Raw genomic sequence first — 27,576 nt, forward strand, 5'->3', positions numbered from 1 at the left:
ATATGCACAAAATGATAATTGCAGCATTATTTACAGTGATGGAGAGCATGAGACAGATAACCTGGGTATCTGTCATTGAGAAAATTGGTAAAATGTGGTAGATGCCCATCATGGAGTGCCCTGCAGCAGTCAAAATCAGTAGGCTACACTCGCATTGTCCATTAAACCTTTGTGCAATGATGGAAATGTTCTATATATGCACTGTTCAATATGGTAGCCACTGGCCACATGAGGTTACCTAAAAGCAATCTAATTAAAATTTTAAGATAAAAATTTAGTTCCTCAGTTGCACTAGCTACTTTTCAGGGGCTCAAGAGCTACATGTGGCTAGGACCTATCATACTGGATAAGGTGAATATAGAAGATTACCACTATTGCAGAAAGCCTGATTGGACAGTACTGGGTATATTCACACATAATAACATGAGTGGATCTTGAAACTATAGTGCTGAACGAAAAGAGTAAGAATCCAAATGACTTGATATTATATCATCATTTACTTAAATTAAAAACACATGAACACAAAACAACTACTCACATTTTGCAAGAACACATACCAAAAAAAAAAAAAAGATAAATTTTAGGAAAATCAGAATGTTTGCCTATGAGGAAGGGTGGGTGGGAACTGGAAGTAGGGATAAGAGGAAATAAACACAAATAAATAAACCACTGGCATGAGGGGGGCTTTCATACACCTGTTATAAAATGTGCCGTGAATCGATAAATACGATTAGCTCAAATCTATGCATTGAGATTACAAAAAACACACAAAAGAAAGCACACAAAAACCTGTATGTTAATGTTTATAACACTTTTATTCATAATTTCCAAAAACTAAATGCAACTAAGGTATCCTTTAACAAGTAAATAAATAAGCAAACTGTGATACTTCCACACAATGAAATATTATTCAGCAATAAAAAAAAATAAGCTTTCAAGCCATAAAAAGAAAGATATATATGAATCTTAAATGTTTAAGGCTAAGGGAAAAAGTCAAGTCTGAAAAAGGCTACATACTATACGATTCCAAGTATATGATATTCTGGAAAAGGCAAAACTATAGTAACAGTAAAAGATCAGTGGTTGCTAGGGTTGGGAGTAAAGAAGGGAAGACTGAATAGATAAAAGGCAGGGGATTTTGTAGGGTAATCAAACTATTCTGTACGTGCTGTAATTGTGAATATATTACACTACACATTTGCCAAAACTCATAACTTTAGAGTGCAAAGAGCAAACATTAACGTGTGCAAATTAAAAGAAAAAAATCATTTAGGAGGTTTGGTGACCCCAGGATAAAATGAAGAATGTGGCAAAAACACATAAATGTATGAACAACCTCACTAAAGGGAGTCAGGTAGGGAAGTGCTGACCTAAGTAACTTTGGACGTGAGTGGTCTGTAAGATCAATGGGAGGTAACAGATATGACAATTACCCTAATTTGATTATTACACATTGTATGCATGTATTGAAACATCACAGTTGATCCCGTAACAATGAACAATTATGACATGGCAATTAAAAATAAGTAAATAAATGCAAAAAACAACTATATAGAAGAACTGTTCTCTACTTGATAAAGTTATTCTCTACAGGGGTATGGATAGACAATTTTAATACCACTATAAATGCACAGTGACACTGAAAAGTTAAACAAATGAATGGCAGGTGGTAGGAGCCAGTGTTCTCAGTGTTGGATTGAGATAAGCAAGGGGAGAGGCTAGAATGATCCATGGACTAAATACGGGATTCAATAATGATAGTTAATGTTAATTAGGTAATGATAATTACACAATAGATTACAGCTGGAGACATGAGTATGACCTCACGCTTAGCTTAATATAGATCTAGAAGGTTATGTATAGAAATATTTATGGATATGTGTATATATACCAGTTAGTATAGACACATATGTTTCCTTACTCTGTCAGCTGATGGGGCTTAGCAGCAACACCACCCTAGTATAAATCAGCACACCTAGTGTACAGACCATGGTTTCTAATACCGCCCTCCAGTAAAAAGTATCAGGTCTCCTTGAAGAAATAGCTGATTTTAGGATGAGGGCAGGCAACATAAAAGATGAGAGCATTTTGTAGTGACAGAAAGTAAGAAAGTGCTCAAAAACACAAAAACAAAACACCACATTGACGCAGTTATGTCAAAGAGACACAGGAGCCCACTGAAAGAGCTCCTGTTAGCCAAAGCGGGAACAAACAATTGGAACAATAAATCAATGAAGTAGTATTGATTTAAAACTCAAAGTATCAAATAAATATTAATGAGTCCATATTATGTAAATGAATGATTCAACAAATAAATACATGAAAGAGAAGAGACAATTCTCTCATGCAGAATAATTCAAAATAATTTACGTAGATACTCAGCCTTCAAAAAGGTGAACTATCCCCATTCCTTTTGTAGGTCTGTGCACAGTGACTTCCCTCAAGAGTACAGTCTGGAAAGGGGTAGAGGGAGGCAAAGAGTAACATTACAGTAGAGAAATCTGGCAAATACTACCTCAGCCAAGCGATCGAGGTCAACAGCCACAGTGATAAGTCATGTTGATAGAATGTACCCTTGATATGATGTGATGAAAATGACAAGCCATCTCTAAAGCTTCTTCCCCCAAACCCTAGCTCCAGTCTAATCATGAGAAAAACATCAGACAAATCCCAACAGAGGGATATTCTACAGAAAACCTGACCAGTACTCTTCAAACTGCCAAGGTCATCAAAAACAAGTCTAAGAAACTGTCACAGCCAAGAGAAGCCTAATGAGACATGATGACTAAACATATACTGGGATCCCGGATGGGATCTGGAACAGAAAAGGGGTATTAGGTCAAAACTAAGGAAATCTGAATAAGTATGAACTTTTGATAATAATCATGTATCAATATTGGTTCTTCAGTTTTAACAAATGTATCACAGTAATGGAACATGTTAATAACAGGAGAAACTGTGTGGGGTATATGGGAACCCTCTGTACTATCTTCCCAACTTTTCCATAAACCTACAACTTCTAAAAATTGAGTTTATTTTTTAATAAAAGGCAAACAAAAATCAAGTACTGTCAGAATTTTCGAAGCCCCCTTTCTTTCCCTCTCCCTTCACATTATCTCCCTTTCCACAAGAAGTAGCACCTATCCTTTATTTTGCTTTTTGCTTCCTTGTTTTTCATAAAAATGTTATCACATCTGTATGTAAACAATGTTATTTTTAATGCATGTAAATGAAATTGTACTGTATGCATTTTTCAGCTAGCAGCTTATTTTCACTTAACATTACGTTCATGAGATTTACCCATATTGGTATATGAAGCTGTGACTCATTTATTTTCCCAGCTAGATAATATTTCACTGGATGAATATACCTTCTTGCACATTTCTAGCCTCCTGTTAATGGTTGTTTCCAGGTTGTGCTATTACCAACAATGCTGCTACAAATATTCTCATGTACACATGTAAGAATTCCTGTGTAATAAATAGTTAGGAGTGGAATTGCTGGGTCATTAGGCATATACATTTTCCACTTTACTATAGAATACGAAATTGTCTTACAAAAGTGTTCCTGTCAGTTTAGATTACCATCAGCAACCATTTAATTTTTCTGAATTTTATTCCATGGAAACGTAGAGATCCATAGAGATACTTTTTTTTCCCCTCAAAGTTTTAAAGTAAGTGTGATTAAAAAACAAAATATCAACTATTTCATATTTGTAATAAAAATAAAATGGTGATAGACGCCAAATTGTAGTACATTACAAATTGCCATAGGACTTAACTTGTCCTGGGAGATTAACTTGCTCAGAATAGACCTTTTCTGCCATCTGTGTGCACATATTTGAACTTCGTGTAAAAGTGAAGAAATAAAGACTTGGCATGTCCCTGCTGAAGAGATGCCAAGTTCTATCCCCATAAACTGGCCTTAATCTGAGAAACTACTAGCCTTTTAGTTTTAATTATATTTTTTTTTAAAAGGAAAAAGTATACATATGTGTGTGTGTGTGTTAGTGCATGTGTGTGTATGCTCTATATAATAAGACTTCAATGTTGCCTTCAAAGATGAATAAAGAAATTAAGCTTGTATTTTATTTTTCTTTCAAAAACTTCCATCACTTGAATTCAAGCCATATCAGTATATCTAGAAGAGCATTCGAAGTGTTGTAAAAATTCATCACTCTTGCATTCAAAATTGCTTTGATGTAAAAATCTACATTTCTGTAGAGAAACTGTAAATAGTAACCCTCTCAGTACTATAAATTAGTGCATTCTGCTAGTATGAGTCATGTAAGTGCTGAAGACCCTGCCCTAAGATTGCTACCGTTCATCCTACCATGTCTTGGATGGGGCTGCCACTCTAAACAAATGTTTACTATTAACCTAGGCAGCTCACTGTACTGGAGAGTAAAATGAAGGAAAAAGAATCAAATTTCAAAGTTTCTCCTCAAATAGAAAGATGGAGATATATGTGAAAGGAAGATAGGGATATTTGGGTATTTTAATTGCATCCTGTTAGGCCAAAGCTCACCTGTAAAGCAGAGAATTATGTCCCATGTTACATTTGAAGTCAATTGAAAAGCTTAGTAACTGCTACTCAAGAAGCTGTTCTGAGCTCTGACAGTAGATTCTAAGCAGAAAATCACCTAATCCAGAGATCAGTGGCCTTGGACAAGGAGCTAAGACCACAGCACCTTCTAGATGGCTCCTTTTGAATGACTTCTCTCAGTTTGCATTTCTGTAGGGCCCTTCTCAGAAGAACACTGAGCATATTATCATCGTCCCCATGCATTTTACCTACCCTGTTCATCATAACTGTGGGTGCCATAACACGTCACTGCAGGAACATGGAAATATGGTTACCCAAACCTGAGAACTATGAATGAAATAAGAATTCCCAAATTCTTCGGGAAGTATACCTACTTAGGTAAGAATTTCTTAATGAAGTTCACCTTGTGCACTAAGGATTATGTAAGAAATCACTCCATGTCACTGCAGGAACATGGAAATATGGTTACCCAAACCTGAGAACTATGAATGAAATAAGAATTTCCAAATTCTTCGGGAAGTATACCTACTTAGGTAAGAATTTCTTAATGAAGTTCATCTTGTGCACTAAGGATTATGTAAGAAATCACTCCATGGGCAAGGATATTCAAGAGGTATTTGCATAGAAACCTTAAAGGGCTTCTCTATAGATGAGTGTGCTTTCCCTATTTTTACCATTGTCAGGGTTTCTTGTATCCAAGCATAAAAAAGAACATATTTTGAAAAATTTTAAGGCATCTAAAATAGTAGCTAAGAGAAAGTCTTAAACATCATCTTGACCTGAGTTCTAGTGACGGGTCCATCAATTGTTAGCTAGGTGACCCTGAGTAAGTTATTTAACCTCCTTGATCCTCACTTTTCTCCACTGTTGTAAAGAGTGGAAAGCCAGAAGTTGACAGCAGATCTGTCTTTTAAGCCTGTTCTTTTAACCACCACACTGGACTGCTCCAGACACTTTAAACAGCACCTTGCTTGTGGGAACTTGCTACATCTCTGCAGGCTGATTGATTTATCTTCAGGAATACCTTCTTCAATCAAAAGCCATGACAGCTAGAGCAAAACTCCAAGGCACAAGAGAAACATCTTTCTTCAATAAGTTTTACACATGCAAAAGCTCAATAGTTGAGTCTGAAGCTGAAAGGCACCCTCTTCAAATAGTAATAAGACTGATAAATAAATGTATTCTGTTCACAGCACAGAAAATCCAGAACCACACTTCAAGTTAACTCCTTGTCTGAAAATCAAATATGTCTCCAAAGCAGGAATGTCTACCTTTTTGAGAGCTGAGATATGAAATTTTAGTTGAGATATGGAAACTTAGTTGACTAATTTGGCAAACCTTTTAAATTTTTCTGAGAGGACACTAAGGCTTATGCACCTGAATATTTTTAATTAGAAATTACAGTTATTTTGTGATATTGTTGGGATTTTTACAACACATCTGAAAGCAGGGGTTCAGATTACCTGGCTTAGAGTTGCCAGATAAGTGCCACAAAGACGGCCCATCACAGTACAATTAGTATTTGCAGGAAGTATGGCAATCTACAGATGACATGCTGGACTAAAAACATTCAAATTCAAAACATCTTAAAACTGTGTGTAGCCTAACGAAACATAACTGAAAGTTACAGCAGGCCCTTTCCCCACAATTCTGAAACCCTACCTCAGACAATAGAAGACATGACTCCTCCACGCCTTCTGCCCAGGATTATTCTACAAACAAAACGGATGAGGCTGATGGCTGGGATATCCTCCGGGAGCCAGGCTTCACTGCTTTCTATGTCATCAGCCCTTTCTACATGGCTTTTTAGTGGATAGCCAGGCACAGCTCCATTAGTCTCATATCACAAGTCCCCACTCTGGTCAGGCTGGTCACCACACTCGCCACACTATGCCATGTGCATCCCTTTCCCACATTCACTCTGACAATCATTCTTTGCTCATCTTTTCTCCATGACCTCAAATGTCTTCACCTTTCCTAGATCGAGCCAAATCTAATCTATGTTTAATTTTGCTCCTTCGTTTTTGTTTTTTTTTTAATCCATGCAAATACCACAGAAGTGCTCTGGACTAAGACTGCTTTTGGAGGGTAGGGAAGGCTTCTTGAGAGGTGACATGTATACATGGTTTAGATGGAAGAATGTATGACTGTCAAGTGGAGAAAGGACAAACAGCCTTCTAGGCAGAGGGAACAGCATGTACAGAGTCATACAAGAGTCTGAAGGCCATGGCAGGCATGGAGGGATAAGAGGCTGGAGAACTGGCTGCAGTCAGAATAAGAAGACCTTTTTTTGCCTCACTGAAGCAATGGGATTTCATCCTGGAAGCAAAAGGAAGCCAAATACTTGTTTTTTGTTGTTGTTGTTGTTTGTTTTTATTTTGTTTCTACCCAAAAGAGTGACAGGATCTGGTTTGGGTCAAAGCCCCGGTCAAGCCCAAATCTTCAGTGGGGTCTGCTCTTATCATGCAAGCATCCCCTTCTTCAGTGTCCCCACACCCCTTAACACCCATACCACACAAATGGGTATTATTACCTACAGCGCTTACAGGTATCTTTATGTTTCCAGTGACTAGAGAGTACCTAAGGGCAGGAGCCTTTTATTTTTAACTTCTGTGTCCTAATAGAGCCTAAGAGTACTGAGCAAGTAAATGCTGAACAAACTCCCAGGACTGACTGATTCAGAGTCCTCCAGGAGATAGATTCAGCAGACTAGGTTCCAGAGATAAGAGAAGGGAAAGCCCCAAACCAAGGTCACTACAGCACTCACTGCTGTCCATGATGACAGGATCCAGGACCACAAAAGTTAACTTCAAAAGCAACTATCCTTGAGTCTATCCTGCTAAACTTTACTCCTCTCCCTTTCTGCCCATATCTGCTCCACCACCCAAGCTGTGATTCCTATACCCCTCGGGAATACTGAGCCAGAAGGAATATAGGTGCCAGCACATCTCTGGCTTAAAGCATACCCTGTTGACTGGGAGATCAGGGGGCAATCTATGCATTTAAAAGTGCATCTGGCCCTGAAGTAAGAGAGTGTCTCTGTGCCTGTGTGTAAATACCAAGTTGCAGCAGGTTACCATAGCAACCCCAACAGGGCACTGCCATGGACAGCTTTGCACAGAGGTGCAGAAAACCCATTTTTTAACATCTGGGCTTTCGCTATATGCACATTGAATCCTAGTAAGCACGATCACAGCATTAGGCCCATGCTTTGGGATTCTGCAAAACAGGTAGTGGGATTTTGAATACCTGCTAATCCAACCTTCCCTTGTCCATGCACCACGCATGTTCCTCTTCATACACAGTAAACACTGCATGCAGAGTCCAAAATAGCCTCTTTAGAAATACATAATTCCCTGTATTCATTCCTGTATACTGTGATGAACAGATTGTACTTGCACATCAGCATGACTTCAACACAAAATTTACATCCACTGAATAACCTAGCAATTCTACATTTTAATGAGTAGCATATCCACAATGTTCCCATTTCCAGCCAGCCCCCAGATTTTATTATGTTATTGGTATTTTTAATGCAAAATAAATAATCCTATCAAGAGTGTGGGTTGGGTTTAATGGGTTTGACTGAGCTGCACTCCAGAAACCGTAAACCAACTTTTTAAAGCACCAGGCAATTTTTGAAATTGCTTTTTCATAGGGGTTGCGGAGTAGGGGTTTACACACCCACTTCCTAATGTTTTCACTGTGCAGATATCTCTTGCAAAGCAGAAGCAAGAGGGAGATGTTAGATTCCACATGTGGCTCTAACTGACGTATGGCCTTCAGGAAGCCATGTTCCTGCAAAGTGTACTCTAGCTGGTAGGGCATTAGGTAGATGGAACAGCCTAATGGACATTTCCATTTTTTTTTTTTCTTGGATCTAGAGACTGACTTGTGGTTATCTTTGAATTCTCTCCTGGGCAAAATAAGAATAATGTACAGCATCACTAAAGAAATGAATCGCATGGTGGGTGTGCACAGCAGGGTGAAAGATACATGTGCACGTGGAGAAGTGAGGGAGATGTGGTTAACTAAGTCACATGAACCCTATAGTGCTTTGTTTTAGATATATTGGAAAAATGTGTGCCAATCTTATACGGAAATTATGCAGGTGGCTGACTTAGGGGTTACATTTAGACATGGAGGTAGAACTTCCCAAGATGAACACCAGGGCTCTAAGAAACTTGAGTGTTTGGAAGGGAGGGGATTAGTAACCTGGTGATAAAGGGCTCTGATGACTGAGGACTAGAGATCCAGCCGGTGCAATCTGGCCTGCACATGCCTGGCAAGGTGATGACAGGGCACCTGTTTTAAAGCCCCTGGGAAATGCTGTGGGTGTCCAGGGAGTGTAAAGCAAAGAACTGAGCATATGGCCAGGAGTGGGAGAGGACTTAGGGTAGCTGAGCTGGTAGCAGACAAAAAGTGCTGTGTGGATGTGCTCCTGAATCAAAGCTGGGAGGACAAGGCCCGGGAAAGGTTTCAGAGAGACTCATGCAACCTGTTCCTTTGGGGCAGGGCAGTTGAGGGGAAGCTGAGCTTCCAGGTCGGGTTTGGGGAGAAGTCAGGTGCACTGAGACGCCAGCCTGCGAGTGGGTGTGGAGGACGGTCCTGGAGTGGGGCGTCTCCTGGGAGGTAGGAGTGGGGGAGGGGAGGTCGTTAGCGAGTGGGTGTGTGGAGCCAGCCGGAGTGGGGGGTGGGGGCGCCTGTTCAGCGCCTCCGGCTGCCTCGACCTCCCCCGGGACTCACCCAGCACGAAGTAGGGCAGCTCGGTGTTCTCCAGGTCGTCCACCACGACCATTTCTCCCGGGAAGTCGTTGCGCACCGAGAAGAGGAGCTTGGGCTCCGAGGCCGAGGGGCTGTGCATGATGCTCAGGTCGTTCTCGCGCAGGAAGGGCAGCGCCGACACCGTGATGCTCTTGAGCTTGCACTCCAGCTCCTTGGATGCATCCACGTCGCCGGGGGCCGTGGCCAGCACCGCCGCCGGCCCCCAGCAGCAGGCGAGTAGGGCGCAGAGCCCGGCTAAAGCCATCTTGAGCCCCGGCCGCCTTCCTCCCAGCGCTGCGATGGTGGGGGAGGAAGCGGGCGGGGAGGGAGCGAGACAGCGAGCGGGCGCGGGAGGCGGGGGAGGCTGGGGAGGGCTGGAGGGGACGGGGAGCCGGGAGAGCCCTGGTCCCCGGAAAGGGATGCCGCTGCCAGAGTGCTGGGCTGAAGCTCCGAGGTCTGGAGAGCCCGGATTCTTTGTTTCCCGGAGCTGCTTTATCTGGGGAAGGGAAAAGGGGAGGAGGGGGGAGAGGAGAAAAGAGAAGGAAGGACGTGGATAGGAAAGAGGAAGGGGGCCGGGGATTCTAGGGAATCAGGTCAGCCCCCAGCTGGCCACCGATGCTCCCGCCTCTCCCCTCCTTTGCATCCCCTGGCGTGAGCAACGCTCTTGGTGAACTACCTGCACTGCATTTTTTAAAAAAATTGTTCTTTGCAATGCAAAATCTTCCCTCTCGCATCATTATCCAGATGGCTTGGGAAAGGCACCCACAGGCATACACCTTAAAGGGCACTTCCTCAGAGCAGGTGGGGAGGAGGAAATCTTTCTAGATGCAAATTCCTCCAGTGATTTTGTGGATGAAGCTGTCCCATTCTTGTCTTTTTTCTACCCACTAGTTGAATTTGTATATTGGATGAGCGAGTGCTGGGATAAATGCACATGTGTGTATTTTCACTCAGCACTAACTTTGCAAAATATGTAAAAGAAATATTTGGTATATTGATATAGATAGATGGATAGATAGACAGGCACAACAAAGAACAAAGCCTGTGTACTGCATACAGTTAAGCAGGAGACCAGAACTTTTACTTGCAGCTTTTGTCTGCTTCTTTATTTCATTTCTGTTACAGATGCTATCCACTGTAACCAATAAAAAGAGGATTTAGGGAGCATTATAATTTATAGAAAAAAGCAGAGTTATCTCAAAGAAATATTGAGCTTTTAATTTTAGAGAATCCAGTAAATAGAACAGAGCTGGGAGAAATGTGAGAAAAAGTAAATTTTCGAAGCACACTTAACAAATGGAAAAGTAATAAAAGAATATCCTTGGGAGTGAGCTGAGTCAGTCCCAGCTGAGAGTACCGCAGGGTAGACCTCTAGCCCTCTGCTTCAGTATTTTGAGGAATATCAATAACATCCACTACAAAAACCCATGTAAGATCTGTTCCTAGTAGTGCTGGGCAGTGTTGCCTTTAAAAAATGATGACAGGATGAAATAAACAGTGGTGGAGAAGTGATATTTGTGTATGCTGGAATCCGATATTTATCTGAATGTTCTCTCACATGATAACCAATAATTTATTTCAAAACCACACCCCTCCAACATCATTTGTTCAAAGCTGATTTACATATCAGGTAGTACAAAGACTATTATATGTAGTTACCATTCTCTAGAAAATTCATGTACTGCCCTTTTCAAAGAGGACCTCTACTTTAGAAGCAGTTACATTCCTACTCTACCTAGTGTCAATTTATTGGTTTATGTGAATAAATGTCCTTCAAAAGACAAAAAGAAAAGCTTTTGCCGTATATTTCACAAGGTTAATCTAGTTGAATAGAGAAAATAAGCCGTATTTAAGGACATGTATAAGGAGGGAAAGATCTGTTTACTACAAAAAAAAAAAAAGAACAAAAATCCTCCGTTATAAATTGAGTTTTAAAACTGACATATCTGAGAATCAACCTAGAAGTATATTGCCATACAGCATTGCAAACAACTGCAAAAAATATATATCAGATAATAATGGTTAAAAACTTATCCTCATCCTCATCACTCCCCTAGGAAATACTGGGAGAGATAAAGACCCCATGATACCTTCTTTTCTACTCTCCCTAGTATAAGAATACTAAATAAATAAATAATAAACTTAACTAGGCAAGGTTATTTGCCATTGAATAATTAGCATGTATGCCAGTAAAACACAAGTAGTGTCTAAGAAATGGTGTGAATCTACCAGATCATCTATTAGTCCAATCTCTCATTTAACAGATGAGAAAACTGGGGCCAGTGAAATTGTGAGGTGCTTTACAGGATTGATATGCTAAGAAGGTGTGGCGCTAAGACCATAAACAAGGTTTCTTTGCCTGGTGCTCTTTTCACTACACAGTTACGGTACACAGGGGTGCAGCCATAGATAATCAGTGGACTTTATTTACCATAGTAATTCATCAGCAAACATTTCATACCTACCATATCTTGGGTGTTAAGCTAAGCATGGGCAGAAAAATACTCCTACTTTTGAGTAGTGTGCAATCTATTATTTTGAAATCTTTTTTTCCTAATTTTCTGAAGAGTCTCGAGTCATGTTAGAAAACCCCAGTGAACCATTGAGGGTTGACTTTCTGATAAGTCAATATCTGGTCTTCTTAAAATATATATTGAGTTGGAAATAGTTTGAAGTTGGTTTTTCAAGCTTTTATAGACCTCTCTCTCTAAAGAAGGGTCAAGCAAGAGAAACTGTAGAAATAAAAATAGGGCATATTTCGCTAGGACACTTGATTCCTTTAAACATGGATATAATGTCACATGGTCTCCTCTTAGGGAATTAAATACCTATAGATGGGGGTAGAGGTTGAAGTTCACAGAACCAGATCATGTCTACTGTATGATGTTTTATATTTAAAAGAGACAGGGAGAAATGTGTATGCATCTCAATTATCACCTCTGTATAAAGGCAACATGATGTAGTGAATCAAAAGAATTAGATTCAAGTCTCAACTTCATAATATTCTTATTTGGAGGTGAGCTTGGACCATTCTTATCTTCAGTTTCCCCATCAATAAAATGTGGGTGATCTTCTCTGCCCACCCCACAGCCCATAGATAATATATGTATAAATATTTACATTCTTTAAAACACTATAAAATAGCAGTGACTGTTACCTTCAATCCTGACTTTTCTCCTGAGGCCTAACTTATATTTAAAGTGTCAATGGCCTCTTTCCTTGACTTTAGCTTTTAATTGCTTTTCCTGCTATCAACCTATTCTGTACGCAGCTACCAGGCTGATCTTCAGGAAATCTTCCATCATGTCATTCTAGCTTTTCTTTTTCTACAGAATAAAGTTTAAACACCATGACTTGGAAATTTAAAAATTCTTCCAAATCTCATGCTTTTTATTCTTCTAGATAGATGGTTCACTGACTATATCTCCTCTCCCCTACCACATGTGCACACGCATGCATGTGCACATGCACACACACAAACTTTCTTGCAGGAGAGCAAGGGCCATTTCCAAAAACAGCATATTGCATTCAATATTCTCATCTGCAAAATAGAAATAATAATACATAATCTTTAGGGTGGTTGTGAGGAGGAAATGAGATTATGCGTATAATGGATCTGACACATTTTAGGCATTTAGTTGGTGCTCAATAGTGATAGCCTTTAGCATGATCACCTGATTTAATTATTTTGGAGAGAAAGAAGGCTTCACAAGATTTTCTCCGGTGTAGTAGCCAAAAAAAAAAAAAAAATTAACTGATTTACACTCCTACACTACTTGGTGTTTGCCCAGGAGAAATGATTTACATATGTCCACCAAAAGACAAGTATAAGAAAATTAATAGCAGCTTTACTAACAGGACACACACAAAAAATGGAAAACAAACATACACGAATAAGAGAATGGATAGAAGTCATATAGTCATGCAATGGAATACTGCACAGCAATAAAAAGTGCAACTACATGGATGGATCTCACAGAAATAATGATGAATGAAAGAAATAAGACAGGAAAGAGTGCATACTCTAACATTCCATATGTACAAAATTCCAGAGCAGGTAACATTACTCCTTGGTGATGGAAGTCAGAATAGTAGTTATTCCTGGGGAGTGAATGGTTTTGACTGAGAAGTGGCACGAGAGTACTTCCTGGGAATGATATGGGTACTGGGGTAGTGGTTATATCGATGCATATATTGGCGAAAACTCATCAAACTGTACCCTTGCAGAATTCTTTAATGCATATGTTACCTTATTAAACATTTTTTTACATGGCTTAGCACTCCATAGGAGAAGAAAGCTCAGGAAAGTTTTTCTTTCTTCATGTTGTTTTCTTGCCTGCCAACTCCACCCTCTTCCTCTCTCCTTTAGAGATCTTAGAAATTTTAACTCTCTTTCCATCAAAATTGGTAATTATTTGTATAACCACTACCTCCATTTACCCAGTTCCTTACACTATTTTACATGAACCTCAACATCCAGTGTCTTATCAATTGGGACAAATTTGTGGGCCTCTGTCTCTAGGAATCACAGAAGTAAATAATTCAGCAATTGGGCAGCAACAAATTTAGTCTTTCACTGCTTCACTTGGATATTTTTTCCTAGACAGAGAGTTGGGAAACCTGTGAAACCACCATTCTCTGACATGTTTTGTAGCCTAAGCAAACAGATTTCCTGCACCATGCAGAAGGAAAGTCAAGCCTGTATAAGATACACAGGAGGGAATACAGGTGAAAGTGATGGGTGGGGGGGAGGCTGAGCGTATGTATGTGAGATGCTATTTCTAATTTTTCCTCATTCACTTAGAGCATCTGTGATGCTTTTTATCTAAACCCGATGCATATTACTTTGTCATTCATTAAACCTCTGCATTCTTTTATTTTTTTTCACTTCTTTATAAAATAATCTCTGATGTTGCTCTGCATTCAAGGAAACTAAATTGAGACACTTCTCTCCCTTTCTGATGGTATATTCTTCTCTCCCTATTTCCCCCATCACATGACTTAGTGTAAATCCTCCAAATTCCTTTCCCATCTCTTCTGTTGAATTGGATTTTTTTTATCAAATAGTACTTTCCCATGCTCTTGCCAAAATTTAGTGTAATATGACAGTTAACAGGACATATTTTAGTTTTGCATCCTCATTAGGACATCAAAAATATATAATTTACACCCTTTAACGCAAAGTTAATATTTTCTTCCCTTATTGTTTTTTATTTTTTCTTTTACCCATCCTCCCTGCCTCTCTTCCTCTCTTTCAATTCACAGGCCCAGCAACAGCACCTGCTTCACAGAAACAAGGCTGGTCCTGTTCTGACTTCTCGAGTTTTCCTTTAAAGACCGAACGGAGATGCACAGTCCCTCTTTTCTGACACACACTGAAGTCAAAGGAGACACGCAGAAGAAAAACACCACAGGCAAAACAATTCCCTTTTTTGGAAGCAGGACATTTTTGCCTCTTAATCTCTCTGCAGAAACCTGAAGTTCTTTTCTTTGCCTTTGTCTTCACAGTCCTGGTGCGGGGGCAGAATGTTTCTTGATTTAGCTGCCCAGCATCTCTAATGTTTCCCTCTTTAGCCATCCTAGTGGGTTCCTGCTATCTTTTAACTCTCTGTCCACCACCACCCCCCACTCCCCCATGTCTGGTGTGTGTGTGTGTGTGTGTGTGTGTGTGTGTACTATTTCTCACTTGAGAGCTCATTTCTAATTAAGTAATTCAGGAGGCTAAAATGCACAAAACAACCGAATGAAACCTCAAATTAGAAGGAAAATGGCTCAAATGGATCCCCATCTCTGGGAGTTCTAGTTAAGCAAGCAAACAAAATGGGCTGGGACAAATGGTTATTGTAACTCAGGAAGATTTGAAGAAAATGTAATTAGCTCCCCAGCTACTTCTTTTTCCTCAGCGTTCTAAGACTCTCCAACCCCCCAACCCGTGAATTTATCCACGGCTTCCTCATCCACCCCCAAAAGTCCCTGCTGCAAAGCTGGGAGGGTTAACAGAGCTGGTACCCCAGCCTGCCAGCTAACCAAAGCAGAGAGCCGGTGAAGCTCAGAGCCCGCCCTCTGCCAGGCCGCCCAGCCAATGGGCACCTGTGGGGAGTGTGGTGCCCTGTCCCATTGGCTGCCAAGCTACGTGCATAAGAAAGAAAGAGAGAGGCAGGCAGGGCAGCATTGTTATCTTAAGACACTCATCTGGAGTCTGAGTCTGCAGGTGACACTGCTTAGGTACGGAGCGCGGAGTCGGAGCGGGAAGGCGCCGGGCTGCAGCCCTGGGATGGGATCCGCCTGCCTCGCCCGCAGCTCGCGGCTCCTCCCGCAGCGCCTTGGCTGAGCTCGGAGGATCCCGTGAGGACTTGCCCAGAGATGTGCACCTGCCGCGCGCTCCCAGGGCAGGGGCCGGGGTGCAGGCAGCCGAGGGAGCGGTGAAGCGGCGGAAACCGTCTCTGCCCATGTGCCAGACAGTGATTTTGGGGGAGAGAGAGGGCGGGTGAGTCTCTTCAGAGTTGGGAAGAAGGCAAGATCTTTGGTTTCTCCTCGGCGGAGGGACAGGGGACTCCCTCACTTGGGTTTTGCACTTTCCTTACCTCTCCCACCCGGCGTGCGAACCCGGCCCAGCGCCGAAGAAGCCCCACTTCAAAGATGCTGTGGGGGACCGGGATCCTTGCTGCTCAGCGGGAAGTCAGCAGGCAAGTGGTCTAACGGCGCGGCGACAGCAGCAGCAGCAAAGCGGGGAGCAAGAGAATTTGAAGAGACATCGCTCGCTCCCTCTCACACTCTGAGGGGGAGGCATTCACGTTTCCCCAAATGAGAAAGAGCCACAAGAAATCATGAAGTAGAAACTTTGGAAAGCTGCCACTGGAGATGGTGCACAAAAACCTGGGATCTTTTAGGAGTCTCCTCCCAGTCGTTGGAGGTTTGGGGAGCAGCTGATACAGCGAAGAGGGCTCTTGCGAGGATTCGAGGTAACAGTGCAGGGTTTGGGTGTTTTTCCTCTATCCCTCCTTCACTGTCCGTTTTGTGTGTCCATTGGTAAGGGGATCATTTTGCACTTATACAGCCAGTCCCGGTGCCCGGCAGTTGGCAGGCAGAAGGAATGATTCCGCCTCTCTTATTTTTTGTCTTGTGGAGCTAAGCAGTGGACTTTGGGGTTTAGCTAGAGATCGCACCGCTGTCACACGGCTTGGCCACTCTGCCTGACCTATATTGCTTCTGCCTGGTTTAAGTCCTCAAAGTTAGTGCAACTCCCATTAGCTTCAGAAAATCCAATCGGGCTGCATAATTGCAGAAGATGACGATGACTTTTGCCTGCCCAGTCGGTGCAGGACTGAACTGTATGAGGTTCACTCTGTTTGGGAAAGACCCTGAAGAGCTGAGGTCGCGATGCACAATACATCTATATTCACATGTTCACAGAGCCCTGTAGCATGTCTGTAGAGGTCAATCTCTTCCTCCCATGCAATATGCAGCCAGGGAAAAAAAATTCCAAAGAGTCAACCCCATAGGTTGCAAATAGTCTCCCCTGGGTAATGGCAGAAGCCCCATTGATTGAGTTGAGCCTGGCAGAACACTGGAGACACTAGGGGAGAACATTGCTGTGCTGAAAGGAGGGGTGTGCTGGTACCATCTAGCAGATCTCTCTCCCTGATTCTATAATCATCTGGGTACACAGTCGAACACTGCCTGTGGGCGCTCTCTCTCTCTCTCTGTGTGTATGCGTGTGTGTGTGTGCGTGTGTGTGTGTGCTTGTGCTTACAGCTGTATCAGGAAACAGGCTGCCCATAGAAGAACCAAGCACAGGCAGCACCCTGCCCAGGCCACAGATGTTGGAGTGTTCCTGCCTAGTAGGACCATGAACTTGTGAGCTGCTGTTTTAGCCCAGAGGAGTTTTCTCCTCACCAAGCAGTCCCTCTTCATGTTACATATTTATTCAGCGTATGTAGACCTAAGCCAAATATTAACTATTATTCAAGCTAATGCATGGTAACGTGATTAAACAGACCCCTCTGTAAAGAACTGTGTGTATGCTCTTCCTAGCTCTGGGAGCGGGGTTCCCTGAGCAGGAACAAATGGTTTGTTAAAAGGATAACAATTATAAAAGACCGTGCTTGTAGCTGGGTAATCTGGGCCTTATCCAGCAGGGACAGTGATATGTCAGCACAGACCAATGAGAAGAATAAAAGGTATATTGCAAGCCAAGTATTTCTGCCTCTGTCCTTCTCCAGACATGTGCATGCTGAAGTGACTCTCTCTTACCCATGCTCTCTAGAGTACATGCAATGCCAGTATTAACCAAGCAGCTAAAGTATTTTACCAAATCCCCTGGGGGGCAGTCTGATGATATCAGGCAACAGCAAAGTGATGCTGGAGTTTGCATGTTTTCCCTCCTGACTTCACACAGTTGTGCGTATGTTATTTGTTTAAGGCATGACCCTCTGGAGTTCCTTATCACTCAGAATAAGTTGCTTTGCAGCACTGAGATCATGACCAAGCAATGTTGCCACAGTGATCCTGTCTTATGAATATCATAGCTGCTGCCTACTCTGGGAAAAGATGCATGCTTTGTTTCTTTGAGGAGGGATATGATTGGAAAAGGTGCAGAACATGGATACTGTGAAATGTTTCAGGGAAAGGAAGCAAATGTCAGACTAGAGTCTCCCCTGCTGGAAAGCAGATGGCTCCAAAGGGTTCCACAGCTGGATGCAGCCATGCAGAAGACAGAAGCATTCTTGCTCTTGCTTCCCCTTCTCATCAAAAGTGGAGATGGCTTTGCCTCCCAGAATGGAGTGATGTGTGCTGCAGTGTGGGCACAAGGAAGAGGGTGAGGAGAGAAGGGCGAGGAGGGAGAAAGGTTCCCACTCTGTTAGCACTGGGCTGGTCACAAGGATGGGAAGCATCTTCTCTTTTTGACCCTCAAAATCATCTTCTGGGTGTTCCTTTCTGGCCTCCTGACAGTTGTTTACTGAACAAGACCAGAGGGCAAAGAACATCCCTGCGTCATCAGCCCCTCCTGATCCCTTTCCCAAGGCACAGTGTGGCCACTGGGGACACTTGCATAAAAAAGATACCCTCTGAGACGCTTCTCCAAAATCCCTCCCCTGCTCACAAACAAGAGATAATCTGGAGGGACTTGAGATATCTGCGTGGGCACTTTCTGCTGACTGGGATGCTTAGTGTTGAGGTTTTCTGGTTATTGTTTTGTTTTCTCTACTGTGCACTGTATTTTTGGTGATTCAACTCTTTCTCTTGAATAATAAGATCTTGTATACATTTTATAATGGTATCCTTTTCCAAAGGGCTGGGAGCATTTTACAAAGCTCATCTAATTAATCCTCACATGACTTATTGTCTCATTTATCTTTGATTACCCTAAGAAGTAGAGCTAGAATGATGTTAGCCTCATTCTTGGAAAAGGGAGGGCAGAGAACCTCAGAAAGAGGAACTGCTTTATGCTGGGTCACACAGCAATTAAAGGAAACTATGGAATGGACTCCATATCTCACTGCTCCTCAACCAACCCTAGACTCCTCTGGCTTCTTCTAGGAATGGTTTAATCTTAGCAATTGTGATTTGATTTAGTTGTTGTGTACTTCAGAATGATAGGAGGTTGCAGTGTGGCTTCACCTCTGGCACTAACCTAAGGTCTGTGAGGAATCAAAGTCTTATGAAATTTTGCCCTCAATGATCTTACAGTCTAGTTAGGAAAATAGGTTCATATTTTGGAAAATCTAAATGACAATGTAAGTTCTAAACAGCAGTTCAATACAAGAGAAGTCAAAGCTTGATCTAATTAATCAGTGATTGATTTGTACAGATAATGAGACCTATCGGTATTCAAGAGAGGGAGAATTTGGGTTGAGTCATGAGGGATGGGATGGGATTTGTTTGGAGAGGGAGAGAGGGTAAAAGGTCTCCAGCTGACAGAGATGCTAACTGCAGCACAGTTGAAGAGGGTGGTAACTTCAAGGCTTGCATGATTCATTGAGGTTTACCTGGGCCACCTCTCCCCTTGTATCCTGGAAATACCATCACCTGGTTTAATTATTTTAAACATACATTGGCATAGAGAAAGTTGCTCTAGGATCCAGGCAGAAGGCTCTGAAATGTTGGGCATCTCATCAGGCATTGAAAATTACCTGGCCTTCCACCCACCCTCAAGTCTAATTTCTATTTTATGGGAAAAAATGTTGCTCAAGGTTAGAGAGCTTATCGATATTATATCCAAAAATATTAATGAGGATATTGGGAGAAAGGAGGTAGATTACAAGAGAACATGAGAAAATCTTCTCATGTTTTAGAATCAGAATCTCCTAAAAGAGAGCCTTGATTTTCCACCGTTTCTTATTTCCCCACCCAAATGTTCCTCTTGGGGTTTACTTAGAGCTGGCAAAATGCCAAAGCCCTTAGGCATTTAGCATTGAGCAGGAGATTTCCAGTCTTAAGATTCTTGAGCATGCCCATGTATATAACCTTTTGTCTCCCCTTCTCTTTCCTTTTTAATAAAACATATGCTGTAGCAGTCACAAAGGAGGAGACCACAAAAAAGTGAGGGGGGTGGGGTGCACTATTGCCCATAGCTGTACCATAGGGCACTGTGATTGCCCAGCTGAGCAAGACAGGGGAGAGGCAGTCTGCCAGCCTGGGCAGTGTCAAGGAAGGGCCAAGTGCTTCCACCTACCAGGAGAAGGCTGTGACCAGCCAGCCATACACATTTGCTCCAGCAGTGGACTTCTTTCCCAGAGAAAAGGTCAAGGCAAGGCAAGGTCCTTTGAGAGGACTGATAACACAGCCAACCTACTCATTGGTCTTCGCTTGGTTGGAGACATCTATTCATGCTGCATGTCACCAGTTGCTTGGTGGCTCCATTCCAACATGGAGGAAGTTCCTATTGGGCATGAGAAAGGAATAACTTTCCTAAAATCACAGCATAATTTCTCTCAGATCAAGAGAGAAATCTCCAGGAAGCCAGTCTGTTTGCTTGCTTAGTCCCAGGAGTTCATTCTGGGAACAGGTTTCCAGAGGCATTTACTTTCTCTTAAAAATCTTCCCCTAAGCCTTGCTGTCACCTTTGTTTCCTGTGTTAAATGACCATGCAGCTGGACTGTGGACATCACGCTTTTTCTCTTTATTATTCTGAAGCATCCCCTGGCATGTTTGGGGGCTGCAGTAGAGACCCAGGCCCATGGGTATGTGGTTATTGGCTGCATATTAAATCTTCTTTTATTGGGGAATGAAGTGACAAGCAGTTCAGTTATGCTTCAGAATGGAGGCTGCAACTGGAGAGTCTCATCTGAGCAATCAAGATGCAGTTTGGTCCCTCTTTAAAGTGTCACTCTGCCGTGCAGGGGGGAAGTAGGTTGAGTAGCATCATTGTAGCATGGAATTGTCAACAGCCATTCCCTCAGTCCTTTTACCAAAGCTCACACGAAATGCAGATCTATGGGGAATGCTGGATTGGGCAAAGAGAGCAGGCAATTTGGTGCCTCAACAGCACCGAGCTCTAATCTGCACTGCAATATGGTAGCCACTAGCCACATGTGGCTCTTGGACACTTGAAATATATGCTGCAAAGGTAAAATACACATTGGGTTTTGAAGATTTACTTTAAAAAAAGAATGTAAAATATCACATCAATACTTTTTAAATATTGATTGCATGTTAAAATAATATTCTGGATACACTGGGTTAAATAAAATATATAAAGTTTAGTTTCACCCATTTTTAAAACTTTTTAATATGGCTACTGGAAGAGTTAAAATTATATGTGTGGCTGACATTACATTGCTTTTGGATGGTGCTGGTCTAAGCCCTGCAGAGTAGTAATAGGTTCATGGGAAAAAAAGGGCACAGGTATGAGACAGGAGGAGCCAGAGACATGAAAAGAGAGAACAGGGAAGAAGGGGTGAGAAGCAGCCCAGGGTGAGCCTCTGGGCGTGTATTTCTGCAGTTTCACATCAAGGAGGGCACCTGTAGCTTTCATTGGCCTATGTGTATTTGAGGAGGGACTTCATTAACTGTGACTCAGCCCACCCAAAGCCTCTGGGAAGCATTGCAGCTCTAGTTAACATGCAAAGAACGAGCAGATGGGAGGCCTGGTTATTTTTTCCTAATATTTTCAAGTTTCTGCTTGATAGTAGAAATAACCAAGTAACTGATCTTTAGGGTCTCACTCCAAAGTGTGAAGACACAGCAGTTGGGATCAGCTGGGTGTGTTAGATTTCCTTGTGATGCATTTTCCCTTTTTCAAACCACACATGTTGATGGTGTGGTAGAGAGAAAGAAATGGGATTTTACTTAATAAATACAGATTTAACATTATTATGATGTTATTATCATTATCCACTGCAATAAGATTTGGCCACAAGTTGAAGTCCTCACATTTGCTCAGCATTCTATAGTTCATAAAATGTTTTCGCAAACTTTGTCTTGCCTGATTCTCACAACACCCCTGTGGGGTGGTTATTATCTCCAATCAAGGTTTGTTTATGATCTGACCCCAAATTACTTTTATTACTGTACTTCCTATTTCTTCTCTTTATATGCACTTCATTCAGACTTGTTTAACCAAACTGATGCAACTACTGTTCTTAAATGTTAACCATAGAAAAGAGGCGCCATTACCTCTTTTCCCCTGAGTTCTATCATCAGTAAAAACAGAAAGTAGTAATGCTCCATCTCTCAAAGTGTTGTTCTAAATGTTAAACATGATAAAAAGTAAGGTGCCAAAAACATCGTTCCAAGCACACTGTAGATGCTTAACAAATGTTAACACCCTTTCCTTCTAAAGGTCTTCACTTCGACAGCCCCAAGATTAAAATGTCCAAAGCTGAATAGATATTGTATACACCAATTTCACACCCAAAACTAGTCCCTTCCCCAAATTCCCTGCTTTGGTTAATGACACAACCAGGTCTCCAGAAGCATAATTAAGAAAAGTTCTGGGCTCCACTTTCTCTCTCTGCCCCCCACATCCAGTCGGTCACCAAGACCTGACACTGTCTACCTCCTCATGACTTCCCAAAGCCGTCCTCTTCTCCTAACCCTTCCAGCCACACTCCGAGGTCAGGCTCTCATCTATTTTTGCCTGTACCTTCCCAGGACTTGTTCTCCCTGTTTCCTCTCCTGAAGGCTAGCCAGTCCGGTCTCCTCGCTGCAGCCAGGGTGATCTTTCCAAATGGTAAAGTGGATTATGCTTTTCCTCTTATTGTAATTCCCCAATGACTCCCCACTACTGTCAAAAGGAAATCCAAGTTTCTTTGCATAACAGGAGCTCCTTCATGAGTTGGTCTACCAGCAGCCTCTCCGTGCATCTTTTCCACCTCCCCTTCTCGCTGCAGCCACTTGAAACAAAGGGCAGCTGCCTCAGCACTCTGGAGCCCTTACAGGTTCTGTGCTGTCTTCCTGCGGATCCTTCCCCTGTCCTAGTCTCTGCTTCCTGAAGAGTTACTGGGCTTCAGGACTCTAAATAGTATCTCCTCTGTGAAAGCTTCTCTGAGACTCTGGGACAACATTAATTGCCCTCTCCTCCTTCTCCTCCATACTGCTACACTTCTCATTCAAACTGTTTTTGCACTGTACCACCACACCACAATGAGTTATTTATATGGCTATCTCCTGCACTACAGCACAGGGTGGGGTTCTAAGACGTATTTCTCAGGCAATATTTATTGACTCTATTGAGTATATTATTATGAGTATGTGCTTGGTCTTATTCTTGGGTGCTGAGATTCAGCAGGGAAACATACAGATAAAAGCCCTGCCATCAAGTTGCTTTCATTTTACAGGGAATATGCTGATCATCACAATAATAATGGTTATTATGGGCATTGCTGATAATAGCTAACATGTTCATAGTACTTACATGTCAGGCACTTTACTGAAGACTTTACACGCATTAATTTATTTACTCCACCTATTGATCCTATAAGGTAAATAGATGTATTATTTCCATTTTATAGATGATGAATTGGAGGCCCAGAGAGGTTAAACAACTTGTCTAATGTCACACAGCTAGTAAGTGGGATTGCTGGTATTCTAACCAAGTTTAGATCCTGAGCCTATATTCTTTATTACTATAGTATCCAGAAAAATATGCAAACAAATAAATAAAAGATACAATTTCAGGTATGATAATGAAGAAGATAAAATAAGGAACTGTAGGGGAAAGTGACTGAGGTAGTAATCAGGGAAGGCTCTTAGAGGAGGTAACATTTAAATTGAGACATGATTTGTCAGTTGAGACAGGTGGAAATTCCAGAGTAGGGTTGAATCCAGGGATCTAAAGAGGAGAAATTGTTTACTCTATATAACCCAGGCTCTACCTGCTGTGATGGCCACCCTCACTGCTGGAGGTACCAGACCTGGACCTAAGTGGTCTTGGGAATGACAAATAGTCCACATGTTTCAAACCAGTCCACTTGCCCATCCTGTTCTTTTGGGTTAAGACATATCTCACGAGGTGTCTGTTTTGCTGCTCTTGACAAGGGTAGAAGGCGTGGACACACACACACACACACACACACACACACACACACACGTGCCCCTGCTTTGCTGAACCGCTTTATTTCACTTCTTTCCTGTGAATGACATGTCACTCAGAACCTCGGTGAAGTGACAGGCACAGGCACAGCAAAAAAGGCTGGAGACAACCCAGAGGCATGAGCAAAAGGGGAAAATAAAATTATTTTTTAACAAGATGAAAAGCGAATTGGACTGGCGGGAGAAATGGGAATTTGATCAAGGAGGGGCATGCAAAGAAGATGCTTCTGAGATGCTGGCAATGTTCTGCTGCTTGACCTGGGTGGCAGTTTGCTCTATAATTTTACATATGCACACACAAGCACACACCACATATGAGTATATACACATACATACATTTATATCTTTTCTATGAATATTTCTCATAATGAAAGGTTAAAGAAATGAAAACTTGGGTGGGGCAAGTTTATAGATATTTAATATACATCTAAAGCCTATTTTATAAAAATTGCACTAGGCTCATTTTTAATTATATTATCTCATTTAATTTTTATTACAACCTTATGAAGTAAGTATCATCCCTGCTTTATGGACTGAAACTGAGAAAGGCAAAGCACAGAGGAAGGGACATTCAGACTCAGGGCTCTTGCCCCTGCACCATGCCCCCTGCCTTCCATCCTGGGAAGCTCCGAGAGTCAGCCAGGTGGTGAGCAAAGGCCCCTGCCTTCTGGGTCAGACAAACTCGGGCTTCAATCTAGTCTTGGTTACTTGCCAGCTGTGGCCTTTTCTACCTTATATAACCTCTATGAGCCTCAGTATCCCTACCTAGTAAAATGGAGATGATAACACTTTATCTCACACACAAAATATGAGTAGACTAAAGACAATAATTGAAAAATATCAGCAAAGTACCTGCCACATAATGGACATCCAGAAAATGGTAGCTGCTGCTTTTGTGCCTCTATGTATAAAGCTAGAAAGATGCTGACTTCCATGGAGAGCAATAATGGGATTTAGCAATGGTCAGTGACAGTCAGGTAGTAGCTGCAGTATATGCTGTTAGAGGCCAGCAAATCAGGAACTTCCTGGGAGTAATTACCATATGCCATGCACCACGCTAAGCACTTTTCAGGCATTGTCTCATTTAATCATTTACCCCTCTGAAATAGGTTGATATCTTCTGTTTATAGATGAAGAATTAAAGTATGGAGAGATTAAATAACAAACCCAAGGTCACACAGCTTGGACACGGCAGAACTCAAATTTGAACCCAGTACTTTGATATACCAAAGCCCATGCTCTTCAACACTGGGCTTTGCAATGTGGCCACTGTCTTAGGTCATGTCCAGGTGAAAGGGCACCTTTGTGGTCAAGATAAGGAAGGGTAGCTCCTCTGAGGTCAGAGCTAAATAGGCCAGGAGTGGGTAGGAAACATTGTTAGAGCCTCAAGAGATTTCTAGGAGCAAGCCAAAGTGGTTGGTGCACGTTCAAAAATGCTGCAGTTTCTAGTGCAGTGCCTTACACGTACTGGGTACTCTTATGACGTGTGGGCTGAATATTTCAAGTGCTTCCATTTCTAAATACAGGTGTGCTCTATTTTCAAAAGAGCAGCTTTCAAAACAAATAAAATGAGAGTCAAGTGTCCTCAAACTTGGAGGAAAAGGTTTCCCTGAATTATACAAGAATATATATACTCACAGGGTTTTTTTAACCTTTCAAAAAAAGCAGTAGAAGACTTTAATCAATACACCCTTACCTAGAAGTCCAATGTATATATAGCAGGTAAAAGTGAGCCTCTCTAGTTGGAGCAGACCAAGGGTCTGGAGCTCCTCCACCTGTCACTTTCCTCACCCACAAGAGATCCCTGAGGCACCTCCTTGGAACCTAAAGGCTGTTCAAACACATTAAAAACCACCACACTATGGACATCCTTTAAAAAAGCAGGACTTGTGATTCATTTAAAATAACCTGCTAAAATTGAGTTTAAAATATAGGATTTTCACCAACCAGTACACATCTGTGAAGTTCAGGGAGTCTGGGACAAATTACTGTTTTTCTCGATGACTGGAAATGCATGAAGTTTAATGTCTATGAATAAAGGCCTGCTGGGTGCCAGGCCCCGCACTGGACCCTGAATGTACTAGCTGCAAGATCTCATTCATTCCCAACCACTCCCTATGAAGTAGCTATTCTTACTACCATTTTGAAGATGAGAAAATTTAGGCACAGAGAGGTTATGTCAATTATCCAAGATCTCACTGCTGAGCAGTGGAGCTGGGATTCGAACCCACGCCATGGCACGAATTAGAGAGCCAGAGTTTTGCCGCCGATCGCCGTAATCTCGTCTCTTTCAAAGCTTCTTACTTTTCCCCAATGCCCCTCAGTTGTGACATTTAAAGAAACAAACAAAAAACCTCTATGGACACCCAGCCTTCAAGACCTCTGTCTTCCCATTCAGGTCTCCCAGAACCAAGACCGTGGTCCTCCCCCACGGCTCCTCCTCCTCCCCCCCAGCCTCAGGGATGGCCTGTCCGTCAGGTCCAGCCCAGCGGCAGGGGGAGCTAGCGACTGCTCTGTGCCTCACTCTCGGGCCTGGCGCAGCATCCTGGGCACGAGGCTGCCGGCCCGGCGTAGTCTGGTGGCCTGGGGATGGGGCTTCCTGGAAGCGGCTGGGCTGGGGCTGCAGAGGGAGGTCCTCGGGATCCCTTGAGGTATAGAAACGCTTAAGCTCTCGGTAAGGACTGCGGGGGCAGTTCATTTCTGCCTCCCCCTCGCCCGGTGTGCAGCCTTTCAGTGTACTAGAAATGTCGCGCGGGGGGCGCAGGGGCAGGTGGATGAGCCGTGTCGTGGCGGGTGATGGGGTCCTCGGAGGCGACCAGCAGGCGCCTTGTCTCTTCCCGCAGTCTTCGCCATTTGGGATTTGAGACCCGAGGGATACCAGAGCAAGGTCAGCATCCTCCTGAAGCCTCGGGGCACTGGAGACCCCTAGAGGCAACAGGCTGTGTTACAAGCCCCCCAGCCGCGGAGGCGCAGGCGAGACTCTTGCCTGGAAGTTGCTGACGCGTGGCTGGTACGTACCCCCCCTTGACCGTAAGTACACTCCTAGGGCAGGCTGGAAAGGGACAGCAGGGGACCTTCGTGTGCGTGTGTGTAGAGGAGTGGGGAGGGACAGTTGCATTTGCAGAAGCAATCCTGTCAGGAACCGAGCTGGCTAGCCCTGGTGCTGGTCCCTCCCTGCCTGATCCCCCCGCTGCCGGCACCTCCCTCATCCCCCGCAGCGACCCCGAGGCCGCCCTCCTTGGCAACACCCCACAACCTCCATCAAGACGATGTCGATGTCTTTCCCTCCGGAACCTTCACACCTCTCAGTAACCTGATCGACTAATTTGTGCTGAAGTATTAATGACTAATAATAATTTAATGTGCTGCCCTCCCAATTAACACTCGAGCATTTCGAAAGAGAAATTCACAGATTTTAACCCAAGTAAGAAACTGTTGTTTTTTTTTTCCTTTTGAGAGGAATCCTACGCCCCTCAAAACGAACCATACAGACAGCTGCCTATTCCGGATACATGCTGCGTCTCTCCTGGTGTTAGCAATATTTGGAGACAGTATACAAAGCTCAAGCAGAATTTCCCAAAGAAGGCCTGCTCTAATCCACAATTCTTAGAGATAACACCCATTTAACCTTAATGAAGACAAAAAAAAAAAAAAAAACTGGAATGCAAAAGTTGACATAAATGCTGATTTTTCAATATCACGTCTCTAGAAGTCTAATGGGTTTTCATTCAC

General features: G+C 42.6%; 2 protein-coding genes across 2 annotated transcripts in view; one reads left to right on the plus strand and one right to left on the minus strand.

The window, feature by feature from the left end:
* Positions 1–8,891: 8,891 nt before the first annotated feature.
* On the minus strand, positions 8,892–26,542 carry LOC103596437 (putative uncharacterized protein FLJ22184). The gene is made up of 3 exons (XM_008580066.1): positions 26,369–26,542; positions 9,292–9,805; positions 8,892–9,170 (listed from the first exon to the last, which is right to left on the minus strand). The coding sequence occupies exons 1-3, from the start codon at positions 26,540–26,542 to the stop codon at positions 9,025–9,027; spliced, it is 834 nt and encodes a 277-aa protein (XP_008578288.1). The 3' UTR covers positions 8,892–9,024.
* Positions 15,559–27,576, plus strand: part of BRINP2 (bone morphogenetic protein/retinoic acid inducible neural-specific 2) — a 108,935-nt gene continuing 96,917 nt past the window's right edge. Inside the window, exon 1 of the mRNA XM_008580058.1 lies at positions 15,559–16,271. The gene's annotated coding sequence lies outside the window, so the exon portion shown is untranslated. The remainder of the gene's footprint in view (positions 16,272–27,576) is intronic.

Source organism: Galeopterus variegatus, unplaced genomic scaffold (assembly GCF_000696425.1).
Source record: "Galeopterus variegatus unplaced genomic scaffold, G_variegatus-3.0.2 Scaffold2010, whole genome shotgun sequence".
Taxonomy (NCBI): Eukaryota; Metazoa; Chordata; class Mammalia; order Dermoptera; family Cynocephalidae; genus Galeopterus; species Galeopterus variegatus.

Bases quoted from the DNA above. Each gene is read 5' to 3' on its own strand.
- LOC103596437 (XM_008580066.1), bottom strand. From the start codon at position 26,542: ATGAACTGCCCCCGCAGTCCTTACCGAGAGCTTAAGCGTTTCTATACC. The intron at 9,806-26,368 runs GTGAGGCACAGA...TCCCTTCCCCAG, and splicing joins ATGCTGCGCCAGGCCCGAGA to ATAAAGCAGCTCCGGGAAAC. The intron at 9,171-9,291 runs GTGAGTCCCGGG...CCTACCTCCCAG, and splicing joins GCTGCCCTACTTCGTGCTGG to GAGACGCCCCACTCCAGGAC.